The sequence below is a fragment of the Lampetra fluviatilis genome, chromosome 48 (genome assembly GCF_964198595.1).
Source record: "Lampetra fluviatilis chromosome 48, kcLamFluv1.1, whole genome shotgun sequence".
NCBI classification, from domain to species: domain Eukaryota; kingdom Metazoa; phylum Chordata; class Hyperoartia; order Petromyzontiformes; family Petromyzontidae; genus Lampetra; species Lampetra fluviatilis.
Window position 1 is genome coordinate 7,626,700 of NC_136322.1, and position 20,921 is coordinate 7,647,620.

A 20,921-nucleotide genomic window follows, 5' to 3' on the forward strand; every position below is an offset into this window, starting at 1 on the left:
TACAATTGATTCGATACTTTAAAAGTACACTACAAACATAACATTTTTAAATCTTGAAAATGTCTTCATATGTTGTTGATCATTAAAGACGTGTTAATTACATTATTTAATGTTGTCGGTCCTTAAAGACGTATTAATTACATTATTTAAAGTTGTCAATAATTGGGGACACATTTAATAAGTGTTTCAAATGTCGTCCATTTTTTAGCATGTTTTGAACAAATATCAAACATCAATGCGATTACACGAAGATTAATGCTACATATACTTACGGGTCCTGGCAGTGACGATGGCTGATGTTTGAGAGTTCCAGCCACTGTGCGCTGTTACAGATGCCTGGTAACTTCTACCAGGAACCAGATCTGTAAACACTTGTGTTGTAATGGCGGAGGTCAAATTGTAGCTCTTCACTGCTGCTGGGTTATTGGTTTCATTCAAGTAAACCGTGTAGTTGTCAACGTCTACAGCAATATTAGGTGCCCATGAGACCGTCATGGCTGTAGCGTTGTTGATGCTGATGGTGACATTGACTGTTGGAACCACTGCAACGGCAAAACAATATTTAGACACGTGCACATTTCAAGGGCTGTATTTGCCATAAACTGAAGTCATTAAAGTAACACCACGTCAGATACAACGGTTACTGTGATATGGACTTCCATTGGACTCGGACATCCTCTCGGTATTCGAGTGCTCTCCTGTTTTCATGAACATTTATTTTACAAACAAACTAAATCATTCAATTACGTCAGAAAATCTCTTCAGCCTTCCAATGCCAGTAAACTTCGGTCTTCCACCTCTGCTTTACAATAATGGCGACTCACGGTATACTGTAATCATTTGTCAATTTGTATTGAATGTTAAATATGTTAATTACTATGAAGTAATCATATTATCCGTTGCGTTAGTCACCGGTAAATCAATATACTTTAGAGTGGAATGATTTTTTTTATTTAGTTTCCCGGACCTCTGATTAACATGGTGGGCTATATATGTAGCTAAGAAGTTCAACACATACCTAGAATATGCATAAAATATACCGATATTAGGAACAGATTAACGTAATCCATAAGCACAGGGTTGGACATTTTCTTTTTCTAAAGCTTGTAGATGTTTTATGACGAAACATGTTTGATAATTTAACATATACAACACCTGTTGATTTAATGTGTCCCTATTAGCAAATGTACAATTGATTCGATACTTTAAAAGTACACTACAAACATAACATTTTTAAATCTTGAAAATGTCTTCATATGTTGTTGATCATTAAAGACGTGTTAATTACATTATTTAATGTTGTCGGTCCTTAAAGACGTATTAATTACATTATTTAAAGTTGTCAATAATTGGGGACACATTTAATAAGTGTTTCAAATGTCGTCCATTTTTTAGCATGTTTTGAACAAATATCAAACATAAATGCGATTACACGAAGATTAATGCTACATATACTTACGGGTCCTGGCAGTGACGATGGCTGATGGTTGAGAGTTCCAGCCACTATGCGCTGTTACAGATGCCTGGTAACTTCTACCAGGAACCAGATCTGTAAACACTTGTGTTGTAATGGCGGAGGTCAAATTGTAGCTCTTCACTGCTGCTGGGTTATTGGTTTCATTCAAGTAAACCGTGTAGTAGTCAGCGTCTACAGCAATAATAGGTGCCCATGAGACCGTCATGGCTGTAGAGTTGTTGATGCTGATGGTGACATTGACTGTTGGAGGCACTGCAACGGCAAAACAATATTTAGACACGTGCACAATTCAAGGGCTGTATTTGCCATAAACTAAAGTCATTAAAGTAACACCACGTCAGATACAACGGTTACTGTGATATGGACTTCCATTGGACTCGGACATCCTCTCGGTAATCGAGTGCTCTCCTGTTTTCATGAACATTTATTTTACAAACAAACTAAATCCTTCAATTACGTCAGAAAATCTCTTCAGCCTTCCAATGCCAGTAAACTTCGGTCTTCCACCTCTGCTTTACAATAATGGCGACTCACGGTATACTGTAATCATTTATCAATTTGTATTGAATGTTAAATATGTTAATTACTATGAAGTAATCCTATTATCCGTTGCGTTAGTCACCGGTAAATCAATATACTGTAGAATGGAATGATTTTTTTTATTTAGTTTCCCGGACCTCTGATTAACATGGTGGGCTATATATGTAGCTAAGAAGTTCAACACATACCTAAAATATGCATAAAATATACCGATATTAGGAACAGATTAACGTAATCCCTAAGCACAGGGTCGGACATTTTCTTTTTCTAAAGCTTGTAGATGTTTTATGACGAAACATGTTTGATAATTTAACATATACAACACCTGTTGATTTAATGTGTCCCTATTAGCAAATGTACAATTGATTCGATACTTTAAAAGTACACTACAAACATAACATTTTTAAATCTTGAAAATGTCTTCATATGTTGTTGATCATTAAAGACGTGTTAATTACATTATGTAATGTTGTCGGTCCTTAAAGACGTATTAATTACATTATTTAAAGTTGTCAATAATTGGGGACACATTTAATAAGTGTTTCAAATGTCGTCCATTTTTTAGCATGTTTTGAACAAATATCAAACATCAATGCGATTACACGAAGATTAATGCTACATATGAAGTATTGGAAAATGACGGCAGGAAACTCCTTGACGGGAACACACTTCTTTTATTAAATCTTGACTTGTAACAATACAACGCGTGGCCTCTCTTCTTCACAATGCGCTTCTCTTGACTCTGGATTCTGTGCTGCCGGCTCTCTGTGCCTCGTGTAGACTCCGCGCCTCGGCTACACTCCTCTCTCGCCTCGTGTAGACTCTGCGCCTCTGCTACACTCTCCACTCGCCTCGTGTAGACTTTGCATCTCTCTCTCTGGCTACACCGTATGCATACTCGGCTCGTGTAGACCTTCCTCTCTCGCTGGCTACACCGTATGCATACTCGGCTCGTGTAGACCGTTCTCTCTCGCTGGCTACACACTATACATTACTCAGCTCGTGTAGACCGTTCTCTCTCGCTGGCTACACACTATACATTACTCAGCTCGTGTAGACCGTTCTCTCTCGCTGGCTACACACTATACATTACTCAGCTCGTGTAGACCGTTCTCTCTCGCTGGCTACACACTATACATTACTCAGCTCGTGTAGACCGTTCTCTCTCGCTGGCTACACACTATACATTACTCAGCTCGTGTAGACCGTTCTCTCTCGCTGGCTACACACTTATACCTTACTCTCCTCTACTCTCCATTACTCTCCTCTCCGGGCTCTATCTCTGCACCTTCGTCTTCATTCTTAGATGGTTCCACTTCTGCCCCCTGCTCCTCTGTGCATCACCTTATATACCTCTTCTTCCCGGGAGACGGAGCGGATGCGGACCTCAACGTCGGCACCGCTCCCCAGTTACCCAATCCCCACGCGCTATCCCTACGATCCGGTTCCGCCCAGCGCGTGTTTCCACTCCCCGACCAATCACACCGCGCTGCCACCCGATCACTCCCTCTCAGCGCGTCACCGGCACACAGCCAATCAGCAGCACTACCCCCACCCGCGCACTGACGCCTGCTCCTCCCCGTCAGCGCGCGTCACCACACACACACGTACATACGCGCTGGCACATGACGTACACACCCAGCGCGTATCACCACTACATCACCCCCTCCCACATAGCTCGCAGCCGGCCCGGCTGCTAACAACAACCAACCGCGACGATAAAACGACAACCAACAAAAAAAAACCCGTAACCCCCCGAGTGTGCCCCGTAACATAACAACAACAACAACAACAAGAATAACTATGTACAGATTGACAATGAACACGAAAAGTCAACAATAACACGATACGAGCAAATTCCAAAAAACGAACGCGCCCCACGTCCCTGCGACTACACGCAGTGACGAGGCGCACCAACAGCCCCGACTCCTCACGAGGCGGGTCGCGCAAAGTAGCACGACTTGGCGCGAGTCCGTCTGGCTGGTCCGTCGTATGGGGCGGGACACTGACGACCGTCCGACGGTTCCGGCTGCTCCAGACGGCGCGGAACGGGCCTGAAAGGGCCGGCCCCGCCGCGGAGATCCGGCCGCCGGTGGTCGGCAGCTGTCAGATCCGAGACACCTGGGAGCAGATCAGGCGAAAATACGCGTGGATCAGGCAGAGACATTTCCCCCTGTGGGTCGCCGGTCACGTCACACGCTCGGCCATGACGACACAAGGGGAGGCCATATGGAGGCGAGAACGGTTTCAGTCGGGAGGGGTGAACGTACCAACGGCGCTTTCCCCACTTTATCTGAACGCACTGGGGTCGTGCAACGCGCACGACCTCCACGGGTCCCCTCCACGGTCTCAACAATTTAGGCGATGTAGCCAAGGGTGCCTGAGGGCAATGCAGCCAGGCCCTGTCACCTGGTTTCCAATCGTGCCCGGACACCTTCCGTGCCCGCAACCGTTCATTAGCAATTTGGCGAGCCCGGGAATTAAGCCGTGCGGCCTCCCTCGCCTCTGTCAGCTTGTGAATATTAAACTTAATATGTTCTGCCAATTTAGAATTAGTTCGTGGAGCGGACAGGCCAAGTTGCGTTTCCATTGGCGGGTCAGCTTCCCGACCGTACATCAAATAGAATGGGGAAAACCCCGTAGCTGCATGGGGGGCCATTCTATACGCGGCAAGGACTCCCGGGACCTGCAGGTCCCAATCTACATGTGCCTCGCACACCTGCTGGCACAGCATGGAAGTCAAAGTTTTGTGGAGTCTCTCCACCATCCCGTCTGTCTGCGGGTGGTACGGGGAGGTACGCACCTTCTTGGTACCCAACAGATCGCACACCTCTTGCAACAATTTACTCGAAAAATTTTTACCTTGGTCGGTCAGCAGGCGTTCGGGAGCCCCCTTGTCCAGGACATAGCCCTGGACGAAGGCATCCGTCACAGCCGCTGCCGACTGGTTAGCGAGAGGCCACGCCATAGGCCATCGGGTAAAGTATTCGACCCCCACTAACAAATATTTATTCCCTCTCGGCGTGACTGGGAAGGGCCCCAAAATATCGAGTGCAACGAGCTCGTTGGTACGCGAGACCTGAATAGATTGCAGCGGTGGATTAGCTGCCACGGCCGGTGGTTTACGCCTGGCGCACTCAACGCACCCCTTCAGAATATGTACCACATCACTTCCCATTCCCGACCAGTAATAGTCACGCTGAAGCAGGGCAAGCGTCTTGTTAACTCCCAAGTGCAAGAGGCGTTCGTGTGCCGCCAAGACAACCCTCCCCCTCACAGCGGAAGGCACCACTAGTGCGTTCCGCCGGGACAAACTGTCCCCTCTCAATAACACGCCCTGCTCAAGTACATAGGAGCCGGTACGCTCCTGGTCCCCCTCGGGACCCCCAACCTTGCGGCGCAATGCTAGCAGCGAGCTGTCCGCCATCTGGAGGCGGCCCCATTCGCTGAGCGACAGCGAGAGCAGCGAGTCCCGACCCTGAGAGGCAGTGGAATCATCCCCGATCGGTGCGCCCGCTGTCGCAGCCAGTGCCCCCATCTTCCCCGCAAGCGTCGGTTTACAGCGCGCCGATCCCGACAAACACGCGCATTCATCACAAGGCAACAACCGCGACAAGCAATCGGCATTCGTGTGTCGCAACCCCTTACGGTACGTAGTCGTAAACTGATAGTCCTGGAGGACTTCCAACCAACGCGACAACTGGCCCGAGGGCTGGGCGACCCTCAATGAATACTGTAGCGCCGCGTGGTCCGTTCGGACTGTAAAGTGACGACCATAGAGATATGGCCTAAACTGCTGCACAAAAAAAACAATGGCAAGCAGCTCGCGACGGGTGACACAGTAGCGTTGCTCCGCCGGAGACAACACCCTACTACCGTAGGCGACAACTCTTTCGACCCCCCCAACGACTTGGGATAGCACCCCCCCAATGCCCGTGTTGCTAGCATCCGTGTCCAGCAAAAAGGGACTGGCAAAATCGGGATAACACAAGGGTGGGGCACCCACCAAGGCGTCCCGGAGGGAGCGAAACGCGGCCTCCTCCTCCGGTCCCCATTTGAACTTCACTCCCTTCGCCGTTAGAGCGTGCAAGGGTTTTGCAATAGTGGCGAAGTGCTCAACGAACCGCCGATAATAAGAAGCAAACCCGATGAAACTACGCACGTCGGAAACGGACGTAGGTGTCGGCCACGAACCGACACAATCCGTCTTCGCGGGATCGGTGGAGATCCCCGAAGAATCGACAATGTGACCCAAGTATCTAACCGACTTCCGAAGGAGGTGACATTTGGCCGGTTTAAATTTCAGCTTAGCCAATCGCATTCGCAAGAACACCCCTCTCAATCGCTGGAGGTGTTCTTCAAACGTTTTACTGAAAACAATGACATCGTCCATATAAATCAAGCATGTATCCCACTGCAAGCCCGACAAAACCAACTCCATAAGTCGCTGAAACGTCGCTGGAGAGGAGTGAAGTCCCATGGGTAACCGGTTAAACTGGAACAGCCCCCCTGGAGTCCGAAATGCTGTCTTAGGTTTCGACTCTTCGTCGAGCGGCAACTGCCAAAACCCCGATAACAAATCAAGAGTCGAAAAATATCGCGCACCAGACAATGCATCGAGGGACTCATCCATCCTGGGGAGCGGATACGCGTCAGCCACAGAGATCTTATTCAGGCGACGGAAATCAACGCAGAATCGCAGGGACCCGTCCTGCTTCTTAACCAGCACAATAGGCGCTCCCCACGGGCTAGAGGAGGGCGAAATAATATCGGCTTCTAGCATTTCGTTAACAGCCGACTGAACATGTTCCTTCTCCACGGGACTCAGTCGGAAGGGATTTAGCTTGACCGGCGCTGCATCGCCCGTTTCAATGTGGTGGTGCAACAAATCCGTGCACCCAATGTCATACTCATGTTTACTGAACACATCAGAGAATTCTATGAGCAACTCGCGCAGCGCACCCAACTGCGCCGCCGACAAATCGTCCGAGGCGGCGCATAGCGAATGGACCCACTCAAGGTCTTCCCTTGGCTCAACGTTCCGCGCGGGGCTCGAGCCCACCTGCGCAACCAACCCATCATCCACAGGGACCCGCGCCGCGTGAGCCAGCACGGTGCCCTGTGGAATGACAGCTGGCCGCGACCCCGCGTTCAAAACCATCACAAACGGATCCCTGTCAGCCCGCACCAAAGTGTGAGCCACCGATAAATCAAGACCCCCGACAGCCTTGTTAGAAGGACCCAAAAGCATACTTTGTTCCGAAGCCTCCCTCACCCATGGTTTCCGCAACCGGAGGGGAATCAACATCTGTGAACCCGGGGGCACATGCACGGTCTGTGTCGCCACCGCTTGTATCGTAGCGCACGCCGTCCGAATGTCAGTAGGGCCCGTCAAAAATGCAATCCGGCGACCCGATGGCAGTTCAATGCATCGTTGATCGATAAGAATTTTAATGGGCATTTTAGCCAAAAAATCAGTGCCCAAAAGACACGGAACCGCCAAAGAAGACGAAACGAAAACGGGTCCCGACAATTTGATATTTCCAATGCAAATGGACGCCCTAATCTGACCGATAATGCCCAACGATCCCCCATTAGCGGCGTAAAATGGCACATCCACTGGAAGCAGCGGACGACATTGGACTGGGAGAATATCATAAATGAGGTCCGATATAATAGTTGCCGATGCCCCCGTGTCCACTAACACCCTAATCTCGACCCCATCAATAGATCCCGTAACAACGGACGAACCCGCCGAAGCAGCCACAATTCTATGCCCCAATTCCGCCCATTCAATGTCTCCCTGGTCCCGGCCGAACCCCCCTCGCCGAACCGAATCCCCGAACCTTAACCGGCCCTCCTCCGCCGCAACGCGGCGTCCCATGTGTGCCGAATAAACAGGCCGAGCGTGTGAGGTGCCGCGACTTGCCGGGGATTGTAGAGATGACTTGGGATCTTGGTCGTCGTCCAGCCGAGCACCCATGGCGCGCCGACGCGGAGCGCGGCACCCGGACGCCACGTGGCCCCGGAGGCCGCAGTTATAGCACGTGACGAGGGTCGGAGTAGATCTTGGTTGCTCCGACTTTCGGCCCGATCGCAGAGGCGACCGAGCCCCCGGCCTCCAGTCCCCTGGTCGTCCCGTGGCGAACGCCTCCTCTCGTGGGCTGACGACTTGGGGTTCGGTGACCACCGAACCCGGAGCTGCGACGACAGCAGCGTTGCAACCAACTCCTTGTTTCCGTTGTAGGGCCTCGTGCGCTTGAATACTCGTGGCGACTCTCAAAGAAGAAATATCAATCTCGTCAGCTGTGTTGATAGGGACCCCCAGGTCCTGCGCCAACTTAAGCAGCTGCTCCAAAACCATCGCGTCTTGGCCCTCCTCGTCCATCCGAGGGAACGCAGCATCAGCAAGAGCCAGCAACGCCGTGCGATAGGCCAGCGCGGTCTCCGTGGCCGCTTTCCGTCTTGCGTAGAAATGATGGCGGCACGCCGAGGGAGGTCCGTAGACCCTGGCCAACAAACCCAGCGCATCCTTCAGCGTGGAGCGGTCCGACTTCCGTGCAGACCTGAAGGCCGCGAGCGCATCGTCGTCCAGCAGGGCAGGCAACGCCCGCAGCGCCGTAGCATCGGACCACGCTGACATCTCTTGATGCGCCAAAAACCTTCGCTGAAATTTGCCCCAGTCTCCGCCTTCCGCCTTGAAGGCTGACAACGTGGGCAGACGCTGCTGAAAAATGAAGTCATCCGCCTCGTGGTTCCTCTCCGCCTGTCCGTCGGTGTCTAAGATGGCGGCTCCAGCAGCAGACGTAAGATGGCGGACCCCCTCGCGCGCTGATGACGTCGATGCGCGCGCTTGGGAACCCACCACCACGTGGCGCTCGCCGTTCCCGCCAAAAGTAGGCCCAGGCGCAATGGCGGGAATCCCCCATTCGTTTTGGCGGGAATCTGCGGGGCGACCTTGTAAAATGTCCCCCACCGTCCCCGCTCCTCCCGACGAGCTGATCTCCGCCAAGATGGACGCGGCGGCGAGCAGCAGCTCCGCCAGTCGGGAGTGCACCTCACGAAGCCCGGCGTCTGTCCCCGGTCGCTCGGCCGGCGCCGTCGACGGACCCTGCAGCGTGGGCAAGTCCTCTTCCTCACCCCCCTCTTCTTCCCGGGAGACGGAGCGGATGCGGACCTCAACGTCGGCACCGCTCCCCAGTTACCCAATCCCCACGCGCTATCCCTACGATCCGGTTCCGCCCAGCGCGTGTTTCCACTCCCCGACCAATCACACCGCGCTGCCACCCGATCACTCCCTCTCAGCGCGTCACCGGCACACAGCCAATCAGCAGCACTACCCCCACCCGCGCACTGACGCCTGCTCCTCCCCGTCAGCGCGCGTCACCACACACACACGTACATACGCGCTGGCACATGACGTACACACCCAGCGCGTATCACCACTACACATATACTTACGGGTCCTGGCAGTGACGATGGCTGATGGTTGAGAGTTCCAGCCACTGTGCGCTGTTACAGATGCCTGGTAACTTCTACCAGGAACCAGATCTGTAAACACTTGTGTTGTAATGGAGGAGGTCAAATTGTAGCTCTTCACTGCTGTTGAGTTATTGGTTTCATTCAAGTAAACCGTGTAGTTGTCAACGTCTACAATAATAATAGGTGCCCATGAGACCGTCATGGCTGTAGAGTTGTTGATGCTGATGGTGACATTGACTGTTGGAACCACTGCAACGGCAAAACAATATTTAGACACGTGCACATTTCAGGGTCTGTATTTGCCATAAACTGAAGTCATTAAAGTAACACCACGTCAGATACAACGGTTACTGTGATATGGATTTCCATTGGACTCGGACATCCTCTCGGTATTCGAGTGCTCTCCTGTTTTCATGAACATTTATTTTACAAACAAACTAAATCCTTCAATTACGTCAGAAAATCTCTTCAGCCTTCCAATGCCAGTAAACTTCGGTCTTCCACCTCTGCTTTACAATAATGGCGACTCACGGTATACTGTAATCATTTATCAATTTGTATTGAATGTTAAATATGTTAATTACTATGAAGTAATCCTATTATCCGTTGCGTTAGTCACCGGTAAATCAATATACTGTAGAGTGGAATGATTTTTTTTATTTAGTTTCCCGGACCTCTGATTAACATGGTGGGCTATATATGTAGCTAAGAAGTTCAACACATACCTAGAATATGCATAAAATATACCGATATTAGGAACAGATTAACGTAATCCCTAAGCACAGGGTTGGACATTTTCTTTTTCTAAAGCTTGTAGATGTTTTATGACAGAACATGTTTGATAATTTAACATATACAACACCTGTTGATTTAATATGTCCCTATTATAGCAAATGTACAATTGATTCGATACTTTAAAAGTACGCTACAAACATAACATTTTTAAATCTTGAATATGTCTTCATATGTTGTTTATCATTAAAGACGTGTTAATTACATTATTTAATGTTGTCGATCCTTAAAGACGTATTAATTACATTATTTAATGTTGTCAATAATTGGGGACACATTTAATAAGTGTTTTAAATGTTGTCTATTTTTTAGCATGTTTTGAACAAATATCAAACATCAATGCGATTACACGAAGATTAATGCTACATATACTTACGGGTCCTGGCAGTGACGATGGCTGATTGTTGAGAGTTCCAGCCACTGTGCGCTGTTACAGATGCCTGGTAACTTCTACCAGGAACCAGATCTGTAAACACTTGTGTTGTAATGGCGGAGATCAAATTGTAGCTATTCACTGCTGCTGGGTTATTGGTTTCATTCAAGTAAACCGTGTAGTAGTCAGCGTCTACAGCAATAATAGGTGCCCATGAGACCGTCATGGCTGTAGAGTTGTTGATGCTGATGGTGACATTGACTGTTGGAGGCACTGCAACGGCAAAACAATATTTAGACACGTGCACATTTCAAGGGCTGTATTTGCCATAAACTAAAGTCATTAAAGTAACACCATGTCAGATACAACGGTTACTGTGATATGGACTTCCATTGGACTCGGACATCCTCTCGGTATTCGAGTGCTCTACTGTTTTCATGAACATTTATTTTACAAACAAACTAAATCCTTCAATTACGTCAGAAAATCTCTTCAGCCTTCCAATGCCAGTAAACTTCGGTCTTCCACCTCTGCTTTACAATAATGATGACTCACGGTATGCTGTCATTATTTGTTAATTTGTATTGAATGTTAAATATGTTAATTACTATGAAGTAATCCTATTATCCGTTGCGTTAGTCACCGGTAAATCAATATACTGTAGAGTGGAATGATTTTTTTATTTAGTTTCCGAACCTCTGATTAACATGGTGGGCTATATATGTAGCTAAGAAGTTCACACACCTAGAATTTGTGTAATGCGGGCGTAAACGACCTTCCGGATGTGACGTCATGAGGGGAGGAGTTACGTCACGTGGGGGAGAGGGGTCAGGGCTATAGGGAGAGAAACCGGAAGAGGGAAGGGAGTGATTGGAGACTGGGAACGAGTGAGGCCACGTAGGGCGGAGAGTGAGTGAGTGGCGAGATCGCCACATACACGGGGAACGAGGTTCGGCACCGTCGGCCAACGGTGACCGACCCCGGAGCAGCAGGAGCAGCGAGGAGGCTGCAGGTGGCAGCGGGGGTCTGCACACGGAGTTGGGATTGGGGGTCTGCACACGGAGTTGGCAGCGGGGGTCTGCACACAGAGAGCAGCGGGTCTGCAAGGAGAGGAAGGAGGCTACAATAGTGACAGCAGCCTGGGGCTGCAAGCAGAGGGTGTCTAAGGGAGTGCCGTGAGGGAAAAGCTAAGAACCCAAATAAAGGACACGGAGTCAGAGAGAAGCGTCCGAGTCTTTTATTACACTGGAGTCAGAAGTGTAACGGCATGGCAAAACAACTGAGAAAAAAGATTATTCCGTCTCCGGCATCGGCTTCATCTTCCGACCACGATGACCTTCCTCCTGAAGTCGGCCGGACTCTCGGTGAGGAAGAGATCCGTGCTGGGATGAGTGCGGGTCCGGGGGTCCAAGAGGTCGCCGTGTCAGCGGACCCGTCTGCTCCTAAGGACGCGGATTCAAGATGGAGCCAGATGGCGGAGCAACTTGAAACTCTCAAGAACGTCATTACAGAGTTGTGTGAGCTCGTCACGCCGAGGGCGGCGTCGGAAGGAGATGTTGGTGGTCCGCAGGAATCCGGGTTGTCTTCGCTGTCGCCGCCATCGGCCACGTGGCACGAAGACGCCATCTTGGGCGTGGCGCACGACGGAAAGCGGAAAGCCGCCATTTTGGGCCCTCCGCGACGGCCGGCCGCCATCTTGTCGACACCACGTTGCGACGCCATGTTGAATTTGCCACCGGAGGAGTCAGCGGCTGGAGGGAGCACGCCAAGGAGTCGCAGTCGTCACCTAGCAACTGTCAAGGAATTCTCCATCGGGGGCGATTGGAGTGCGTTCGCCTGCAGATTCCTGGCAGCGGTACGCTCAGCGAGGTGGACTGACGCCGAGGCACTAGAAGTTCTTCCGACTCTTCTTGATGACGAGTCCGTTAGATTTTTTCGCTCCATAAAAGCCGAGAAGAAGAAGACTCTGCGAGGTGTATTCGGCGAAATGGCGGACGCTTACGAGCCGCCGGTTGATGCTCATCGCCGGTTTGTGCAACGACAACGCGCACCCGAGGAGTCACCGGTGGCGTATAGGGGCGCGGTGTTGGAGCTAGCTATGGCCGCTTACCCGGAGACGGAGCCTGACCTGCTGGAACCTCTCATCTTGGGGAAAATGCTGGAGTTGTCCCGGGATCTCGGCATTCCTATGCCGGTGTGTGGTCATGAGAAGCTCACATCCCGAGCCGCGGCGAAATGTCTGGACGCCCAGTTTAACCTTCGCCGCTGGAAACAAGTTACGGCGTGGACGGGTGGGCCTATCGTCGAGGGGGGTGCCGTAGGGTGGGACCCTAAAAAGGCAGTGTACGTGCCGGATGGGAGCAGCCAGCAGGAGCTGACAGCTGCCTCCGCTCCGTGGCCGGCCCGGGGTGGGCCGGGGCCGCGGGCTGCGCCGCCGATACGGCCGCGTCGGGACGGGGTGCCCGCCGCGCGCCGCAACGACATTGAGTGCTTCCGCTGTGGGCGTAGGGGCCATTATGCCAGGGACTGCTGGGCCCGCGTTCCTGGTCCACCCCAGCAGGAGGCCTCGACAGCGGACGCTCCCAAGAAAGATTCTCCAGCACAGGCAAGTCGGTGCGCACCAGACACCCGGCAAGGCTTGACACCTCACTCATCGCCGTTGTCACGCGATGCGGATGTTGTTAATAACGGGAGGCCATTTTCGGCGCCTTGTCGCTCGGTAACGCAGTGGCGCAAGTTGGCTCGGCGGGTTGTCGCGGCCGCTACCGGTTCGTCCACTGTACCTGGGTCGATCCAAGGGGTGGACGTACGTATTTTGGTGGATTCCGGTGCGTCCGCGACCATCATTTCGGATGTAATATTCCACCTTTTGAACATCCCACCAGGGGCCGTGAGGCTGGCTTACGCTTCCTGCGTCGCTGCGAACGGGGGTAGCATGGGCATCGTGGGCCAGGTGGACGCTAACATATCTATCGGGGGAGTGTCGGCCTCGGGAATTGTGTTAATTTCGAGGTCCCTTGCGGTTCCTTGTCTGTTGGGTACTAATTTTCTGGCCAAAATGCCCATTCTAATTCGAATTAATGAAAACTGCATTGAATTACCGGGGGGCCGTAAAATGGCATTTTTACCGTCCGCCTGGGGGCGACCTGCTCCTGTCGCCCAGGTGCAGGCGTTGTCGGAAGTATCTGTTGATATTCCACCTGGCTCACATATGCTCATTCCCTTACGATATCGGAAGCCGGTGCCTGGTCGGCAGGGAGCTTTTGGGGTTTTGTTGTCGCCGTCCGCCGCTATTACGGGCGGATCGGCGCTGGTGGGGGCGCAAACTATTGTTCGGCCAGATCAGCGGCCGTTTTTGCAGGTGCTTAACGCGAGTACCGAAAGCGTGTGTGTGCCGGCTGGTACCGTTGTGGCACATGCCACTACGGCGTTTATGGCTCATGGTGATCTGTCCAGCGGGGGGCTGGTTGGGGGTGTTTCACACGATGGAGCGGTAGATGATCGCTGGATCGCTGAATTGTGTGGGGAGAATTCGGCCCTTTCCGGCGAACAACGTTGTGCGATTCGTAAATTAATATCGAGTTATTCTGATGTGTTTAGCTCCAACGATTTGGACTTGGGACGCACCTCGCTGCTTTATCATCATATCGACACAGGGGACGCTGCCCCTATTCGGTTAAACTCGCGTCGGATGAGTCCGGCTGAGCGCGAGCATGTTCGAGGGGCAGTGGACGACATGTTGGCTGCGGACATAATATCTCCGTCTAACAGCCCATGGGGCGCGCCTGTTGTGTTGGTTAAAAAGAAGGATGGCAAATTGCGATTTTGTGTAGATTTTCGTAAGTTGAATAAAGTGTCGGTAGCAGATGCGTACCCCCTGCCGCGTATGGACGATTCTCTCGACGCCTTGTCGGGGGCGAAGTTCTTTTCAACGCTAGATCTCTCTTCGGGCTTCTGGCAGCTTCCCCTTGACGAGCCCTCGCGAGAAAAGACTGCTTTCCGTACGCCGCAGGGGTTATTCCAATTTAACTGTCTTCCGATGGGGTTGAATGCGGCCCCTGCCACTTTTCAGAGGTTGATGGAGTTGGTATTAATGGGGTTGCAGTGGGAGACATGTCTGATATATTTAGACGATATCATCGTCTTCAGCCGCACATTTGACGAGCATTTACTGCGGTTGGAGGCTGTATTCACCAGGATGCGTTCTGCTAATTTGAAATTCAAGCCAAAAAAATGTCACCTACTGCAACACTCCGTACGGTACTTGGGGCACATTGTTAGTGCGGACGGGCAGCCACGGATCTGGAAAAAACAGCGTGTGTCCGTGACTGGCCAACCCCGGCCACGGTGGGTGATGTGCGTCGGTTTTTGGGGTTCGCCTCTTATTATCGGAGGTTTGTTCCAAATTTTGCTACGATCTCGAGGCCTTTGCATCTCCTTACGGGAAAAGGACACAAATTTGCTTGGGGACCGCCGGAGGAGGCGGCGTTTCGAAGCCTGCGCGATCTATTGGCTACGGCACTGACGTTGGATTATCCGGATTTTGAACATCCCTTCATTCTGGATACCGATGCGAGTGACACTGGCATTGGGGCGGTGTTGTCTCAGTCAAAAGGTGGGGTTGAACGCGTGGTGGCGTATGGTAGTCGGGTTTTGTCTCCCACTGAAACCCGCTACTGCGTCACTCGCAGGGAACTTTTGGCTATTGTTTTTTTTCTACGCCAATTTCGACCGTATCTGTACGGTCGGTCGTTTATTGTCCGCACGGACCATGCGGCCTTGCAGTATGCTCTTAAGATGGACCAACCATCCGGCCAATTGGCAAGGTGGTTGGACACGCTGCAAGAATTTTCCTTCCAAATTCACCATCGGAAGGGTGTGCATCACGCTAATGCGGACGCGCTTTCCAGGTTGCCGCAGCGATCCCCTTGCGCGTGTGCGTCGGGGACGCATAGGTGTGGACCGATTCAGCACCCCCCTCAGCCTGTCGCGCTGGCAGTTGAAGTGCCTGAAGCTCCGCTTGAGCCGGGAGCGGTTGATGGGGGACCGGCTGATGGGATTTTGCGTCTCCCAAGGTCTGTGTGGATTCGGGAACAAATGATGGACGATTCCTTGGTGACGTTACGTAAGCGACCGGGGAAGGCAAGTGGGAGACTCGGTGCGGGGGGTGTGCCGGAAACCGCTCTCCGTGATGGATTGCTGATGTGGAGGGAAGGGATACAGGAACGCTGGCGTCTTGTTGTACTGGCATCATTGCGGTACGAATTGATTAGGACTCTGCATTGTGACACACTTTTACATCTGGGGGTGCAGAAGACCCTATTGACGCTGCAGCGAGATTACTATTGGCACGGCATGACGACAGATGTCGTCGGTCACGTTCGCGCGTGTCCCGATTGTGCCCACCGGAAGCCACCTAAACATCCATATGTGCCGCCGATACAATCTATTCAGGTATCTCGAGTTAATGAATTGGTGGCGCTAGATATTTTGGGACCCTTTCCGACATCCGCTAGGGGAAATAAGTATTTGCTAGTAGGCGTGGAGTACCTCTCCCGCTGGCCGATGGCGTGGCCCTTGCCCGACCAGTCGGCGGCGTCCATTACAGACGCCTTTCTATTTGGGTACGTTATGGACAAGGGGGCGCCGGAGAGGCTTCTCACGGATCAGGGCCGGAATTTCTCTTCGAAATTGCTGGGGGAAGTGTGTGCGGCTCTCGGAACTAAGAAGATACGGACATCCCCCTACCACCCACAAACGGATGGTATGGTGGAACGGTTAAATCGGACCCTGTCCGCCATGCTGTGTCACACGGTCAGTGAATAACAATCAGATTGGGATTTGCATATCCCTGGGGTGCTTTCGGCGTATCGAATGACGCCGCACGCGGCTACTGGATATTCGCCGTTTTTTCTTATGTACGGACATGAAAACGTGCCGCCAATTAATGAGCAGTTGGGAACCGGAGCGAGGGGACCTGCTAAACCTCTTCCTGATTATATTCAGGACAACGTTCGCCGTGTCACTGAGGCGAGGGCCAAAGCCCAGGCCCGGAACGAGCGGTGTGCTCGACGTTCAAAGGGGGAGTGCCCCTGGAAAATGGGGGACCTGGCCTGGCTCCATTGCCCACAGGTGCGGCCAGGTACCTCTCCTAAATTACATAAACCATGGCAAGGGCCGGTTCGCCTCATCGAGGTTCCCAACCCACAGTCGGCGCGTGTTCGGATTGGATCGCGGCGTTGGTTCGTACACACATCTCGGTTGAAGCCATACGTTGCCCCTCGACCTGATGCGTCATCTCCTGAGGTTGCCTTGCCGGGGTCTGTTGCTGCCGACTCGCCCTTGCCTGTGCCTGCTGACCTTGCAAGAGCGCCTGTCGTACCCCTTACAGACAAGCCGGCCGTGACGCCGCAGGAGGGAGGACGCTCCGCTCGCGGGGTGCCGACCAGGGCTGCGGAATCTCCGGGACCTGCAGCCCTTCCTACCCTGCCACGGACGCGATTACGGGACACCTCTGAATGGGACCGGGACGGTGGCAGGCCTCCAATGGCGACGGACGAACTTGATCCTGTCGCTCTCTAAACCCTGCCACGTTCCCGCTCGGCGGGTGGGCCGCACTCGCTCGAAATCCCTCACATTTCGTTAACTTTTGTGTTGTGTTCTTGTTCTATATTGTTGTTGTATGCTTCGTGTCCTTTAACGTATTGGTCTTTTACACTCGCATTACTTGTTAAGTTGTTGTTCAGCCGAGGTCGGCTGGATTTTCTCTACGGGGAGGGTGGTGTAATGCGGGCGTAAACGACCTTCCGGATGTGACGTCATGAGGGGAGGAGTTACGTCACGTGGGGGAGAGGGGTCAGGGCTATAGGGAGAGAAACCGGAAGAGGGAAGGGAGTGATTGGAGACTGGGAACGAGTGAGGCCACGTAGGGCGGAGAGTGAGTGAGTGGCGAGATCGCCACATACACGGGGAACGAGGTTCGGCACCGTCGGCCAACGGTGACCGACCCCGGAGCAGCAGGAGCAGCGAGGAGGCTGCAGGTGGCAGCGGGGGTCTGCACACGGAGTTGGGATTGGGGGTCTGCACACGGAGTTGGCAGCGGGGGTCTGCACACAGAGAGCAGCGGGTCTGCAAGGAGAGGAAGGAGGCTACAATAGTGACAGCAGCCTGGGGCTGCAAGCAGAGGGTCTCTAAGGGAGTGCCGTGAGGGAAAAGCTAAGAACCCAAATAAAGGACACGGAGTCAGAGAGAAGCGTCCGAGTCTTTTATTACATATGCATAAAATATACCGATATTAGGAACAGATTAACGTAATCCATAAGCACAGGGTTGGACATTTTCTTTTTCTAAAGCTTGTAGATGTTTTATGACGAAACATGTTTGATAATTTAACATATACAACACCTGTTGATTTAATGTGTCCCTATTAGCAAATGTACAATTGATTCGATACTTTAAAAGTACGCTACAAACATAACATTTTTAAATCTTGAATATGTCTTCATATGTTGTTTATCATTAAAGACGTGTTAATTACATTATTTAATGTTGTCGATCCTTAAAGACGTATTAATTACATTATTTAATGTTGTCAATAATTGGGGACACATTTAATAAGTGTTTTAAATGTTGTCTATTTTTTAGCATGTTTTGAACAAATATCAAACATCAATGGGATTACACGAAGATTAATGCTGCATATACTTACGGGTCCTGGCAGTGACGATGGCTGATGTTTGAGAGTTCCAGCCACTGTGCGCTGTTACAGATGCCTGGTAACTTCTACCAGGAACCAGATCTGTAAACACTTGTGTTGTAATGGCGGAGGTCAAATTGTAGCTCTTCACTGCTGCTGGGTTATTGGTTTCATTCAAGTAAACCGTGTAGTAGTCAACGTCTACAATAATAATAGGTGCCCATGAGACCGTCATGGCTGTAGAGTTGTTGATGCTGATGGTGACATTGACTGTTGGAGCCACTGCAACAGGAAAACAATATTTAGACACGTGCACATTTCAAGGGCTGTATTTGCCATAAATTAAAGTCATTAAAGTAACACCACGTCAGATACAACGGTTACTGTGATATGGACTTCCATTGGACTCGGACATCCTCTCGGTATTCGAGTGCTCTCCTGTTTTCATGAACATTTATTTTACAAACAAACTAAATCCTTCAATTACGTCAGAAAATCTCTTCAGCCTTCCAATTCCAGTAAACTTCAGTCTTCCACCTCTGCTTTACAATAATGGCGACTCACGGTATACTGTAATCATTTATCAATTTGTATTGAATGTTAAATATGTTAATTACTATGAAGTAATCCTATTATCTGTTGCGTTAGTCACCGGTAAATCAATTTACTGTAGAGTGGAATGATTTTTTTATTTAGTTTCCGGACCTCTGATTAACATGGTGGGCTATATATGTAGCTAAGAAGTTCAACACATACCTAGAATATGCATAAAATATACCGATATTAGGAACAGATTAACGTGATCCATAAGCACAGGGTTGGGCATTTTATTTTTCTAAAGCATGTAGATGTGTTATGACGAAACATCTAACCTATATAATTCATTTTTTGTCTGTCTGTCTGTCTGTCTGTCCGTCCCTCTGCGTACGCTCCCTTTCGGGGGATTTAGCTCTCGGACCGTGGGGTTCGCCGAGATTAAATTTTGCAGGTGGGCACGCCCCCGGCCCGTGGTAAACTTAGGCATTTCCGATTTTTCGTCTCTAAACTTTAAATCGGACCGATTATCGATTTAGTGCGATTACTCTTTATTTATTTATTTAATTCTTCTTTTATTTATTTAAGATTGCCGGCCGGCGCGGACCACGGCGGTTGCCCCTGGCAACGGGTAGCAACAACTTCGCTGCGGGGTGGACGCCATTTTTAATTCCCGTTAAAAATATGCGCACGCATTAACACGCGACTCTGAGGTAAATTCATCAAAGTTTCACGTCCTCTTCACTCCCCCCCACCCCAATGTGTGCAATGACTATTATAGGGTCGGTAGATAATAAAATTATAGCGATTAGACAGTATTATTGTAGCGCGGGGTGGGGGGGGTTAACGGCCCCAGTACCCAGCCTCAGCCGAGTGGGCAATCTAGGCGAGGCCGGAGGCTCTGCACGGTACTAGGCCTCGACACGCAACTCTGTCAGGCGACGACTTTGTGGTATAAACTCGATATACCCAGCGTTGCCCGGGGGAAAAATACATATTGCTTAAGCCTCCTAAGTATATAAGATGGCTATTATTCCCCATACATGTTGCTTTTGTGACCAGAACTTTATATAAAGGAAAGAATTACACAAATGCACACGTTTTCTCCTAGCAAAATAGCTCCATTTGTAAATATCACTGTCCGTGTCAAAAAAAAATAAGTTTGAGGGGAATTTTCTCCCATTTGTAACTTTTGAGATGTAGCGTATAGAAAATAACACTTACTACCCAGGGACTAACACATGTGTCGTTTTTGGTAGTGAGGGTGAGTGGTTGTTGTGAGGGTGAGTGGTGAGGGTGAGCAGTGAGGGTGAGTAGTGAGGGTGAGTGGTGATTGGTGAGGGTGTGATTGGTGAGGATGAGTGGTGAGTGGTGAGGGTGAGTGGTGAGGGAGAGTGGTGAGGGTGAATGGTGAGGGTGAGTGGTGAGTGGTGAGGGTGAGTGGCAAGTGCTGAGGGTGAGTGGTGATTGGTGAGGGTGTGATTGGTGAGGATGAGTGGTGAGGGTGAGTAGTGAGGGTGAGTGGTTGTTGTGAGGGTGAGTGGTTGTTGTGATGGTGCGTGGTGAGGGTGAGTGGTAAGAGTGAGTGGTGAGGGTGAGTGACGGTTGTGAGAGGTGATTAGTGAGTGGTGAGGGTGAGTGGTGAGGGTTAGTGGTGAGGGTGAGTGGCGGTTGTGAGTGGTGATTAGTGAGGGGTGAGTGGTGAGGGTGAGCGTAAGTGGTGAGGGTGAGTGGTGAGGGTGAGCGGTGAGGGTGAGTGGTGATTGGTGAGGATGTGATTGGTGAGGATGAGTGATTAGTGGTCAGGGTGAGTGGTGAGCGGTGAGGGTGAGTGTTGAGGGTGAGTGGTGAGCGGTGAGGGTGAGTGTTGAAGGTGAGTGGTGAGTAGTAAGGGTGAGTGGTGAGCGTGACTGGTGAGTGGTGAGGGTGAGTGGTGAGGGAGAGTGGTGAGGAAAAGTGGTGAGGGTGAATGGTGAGGGTGAGTGGTGAGGGTGAATGGTGAGGGTGAGTGGCGAGGGTGAGTGGTG

The 20,921-nt window shown here is 50.9% G+C and overlaps 1 protein-coding gene across 1 annotated transcript in view; it reads right to left on the reverse strand.

Annotated features, from left to right (window-relative positions):
• The window catches only part of LOC144947975 (receptor-type tyrosine-protein phosphatase beta-like), a 55,794-nt gene that overhangs the window by 22,412 nt on the left and 12,461 nt on the right, over nt 1-20,921 (reverse strand). Inside the window, exons 4-8 of the mRNA XM_078877404.1 lie at nt 18,373-18,642; nt 10,668-10,937; nt 9,479-9,748; nt 1,460-1,729; nt 273-542 (exon numbers count right to left, since the gene is read on the reverse strand). Of these exons, the coding sequence (XP_078733530.1) occupies nt 273-542; nt 1,460-1,729; nt 9,479-9,748; nt 10,668-10,937; nt 18,373-18,642 (1,350 nt within the window). The remainder of the gene's footprint in view (nt 1-272; nt 543-1,459; nt 1,730-9,478; nt 9,749-10,667; nt 10,938-18,372; nt 18,643-20,921) is intronic.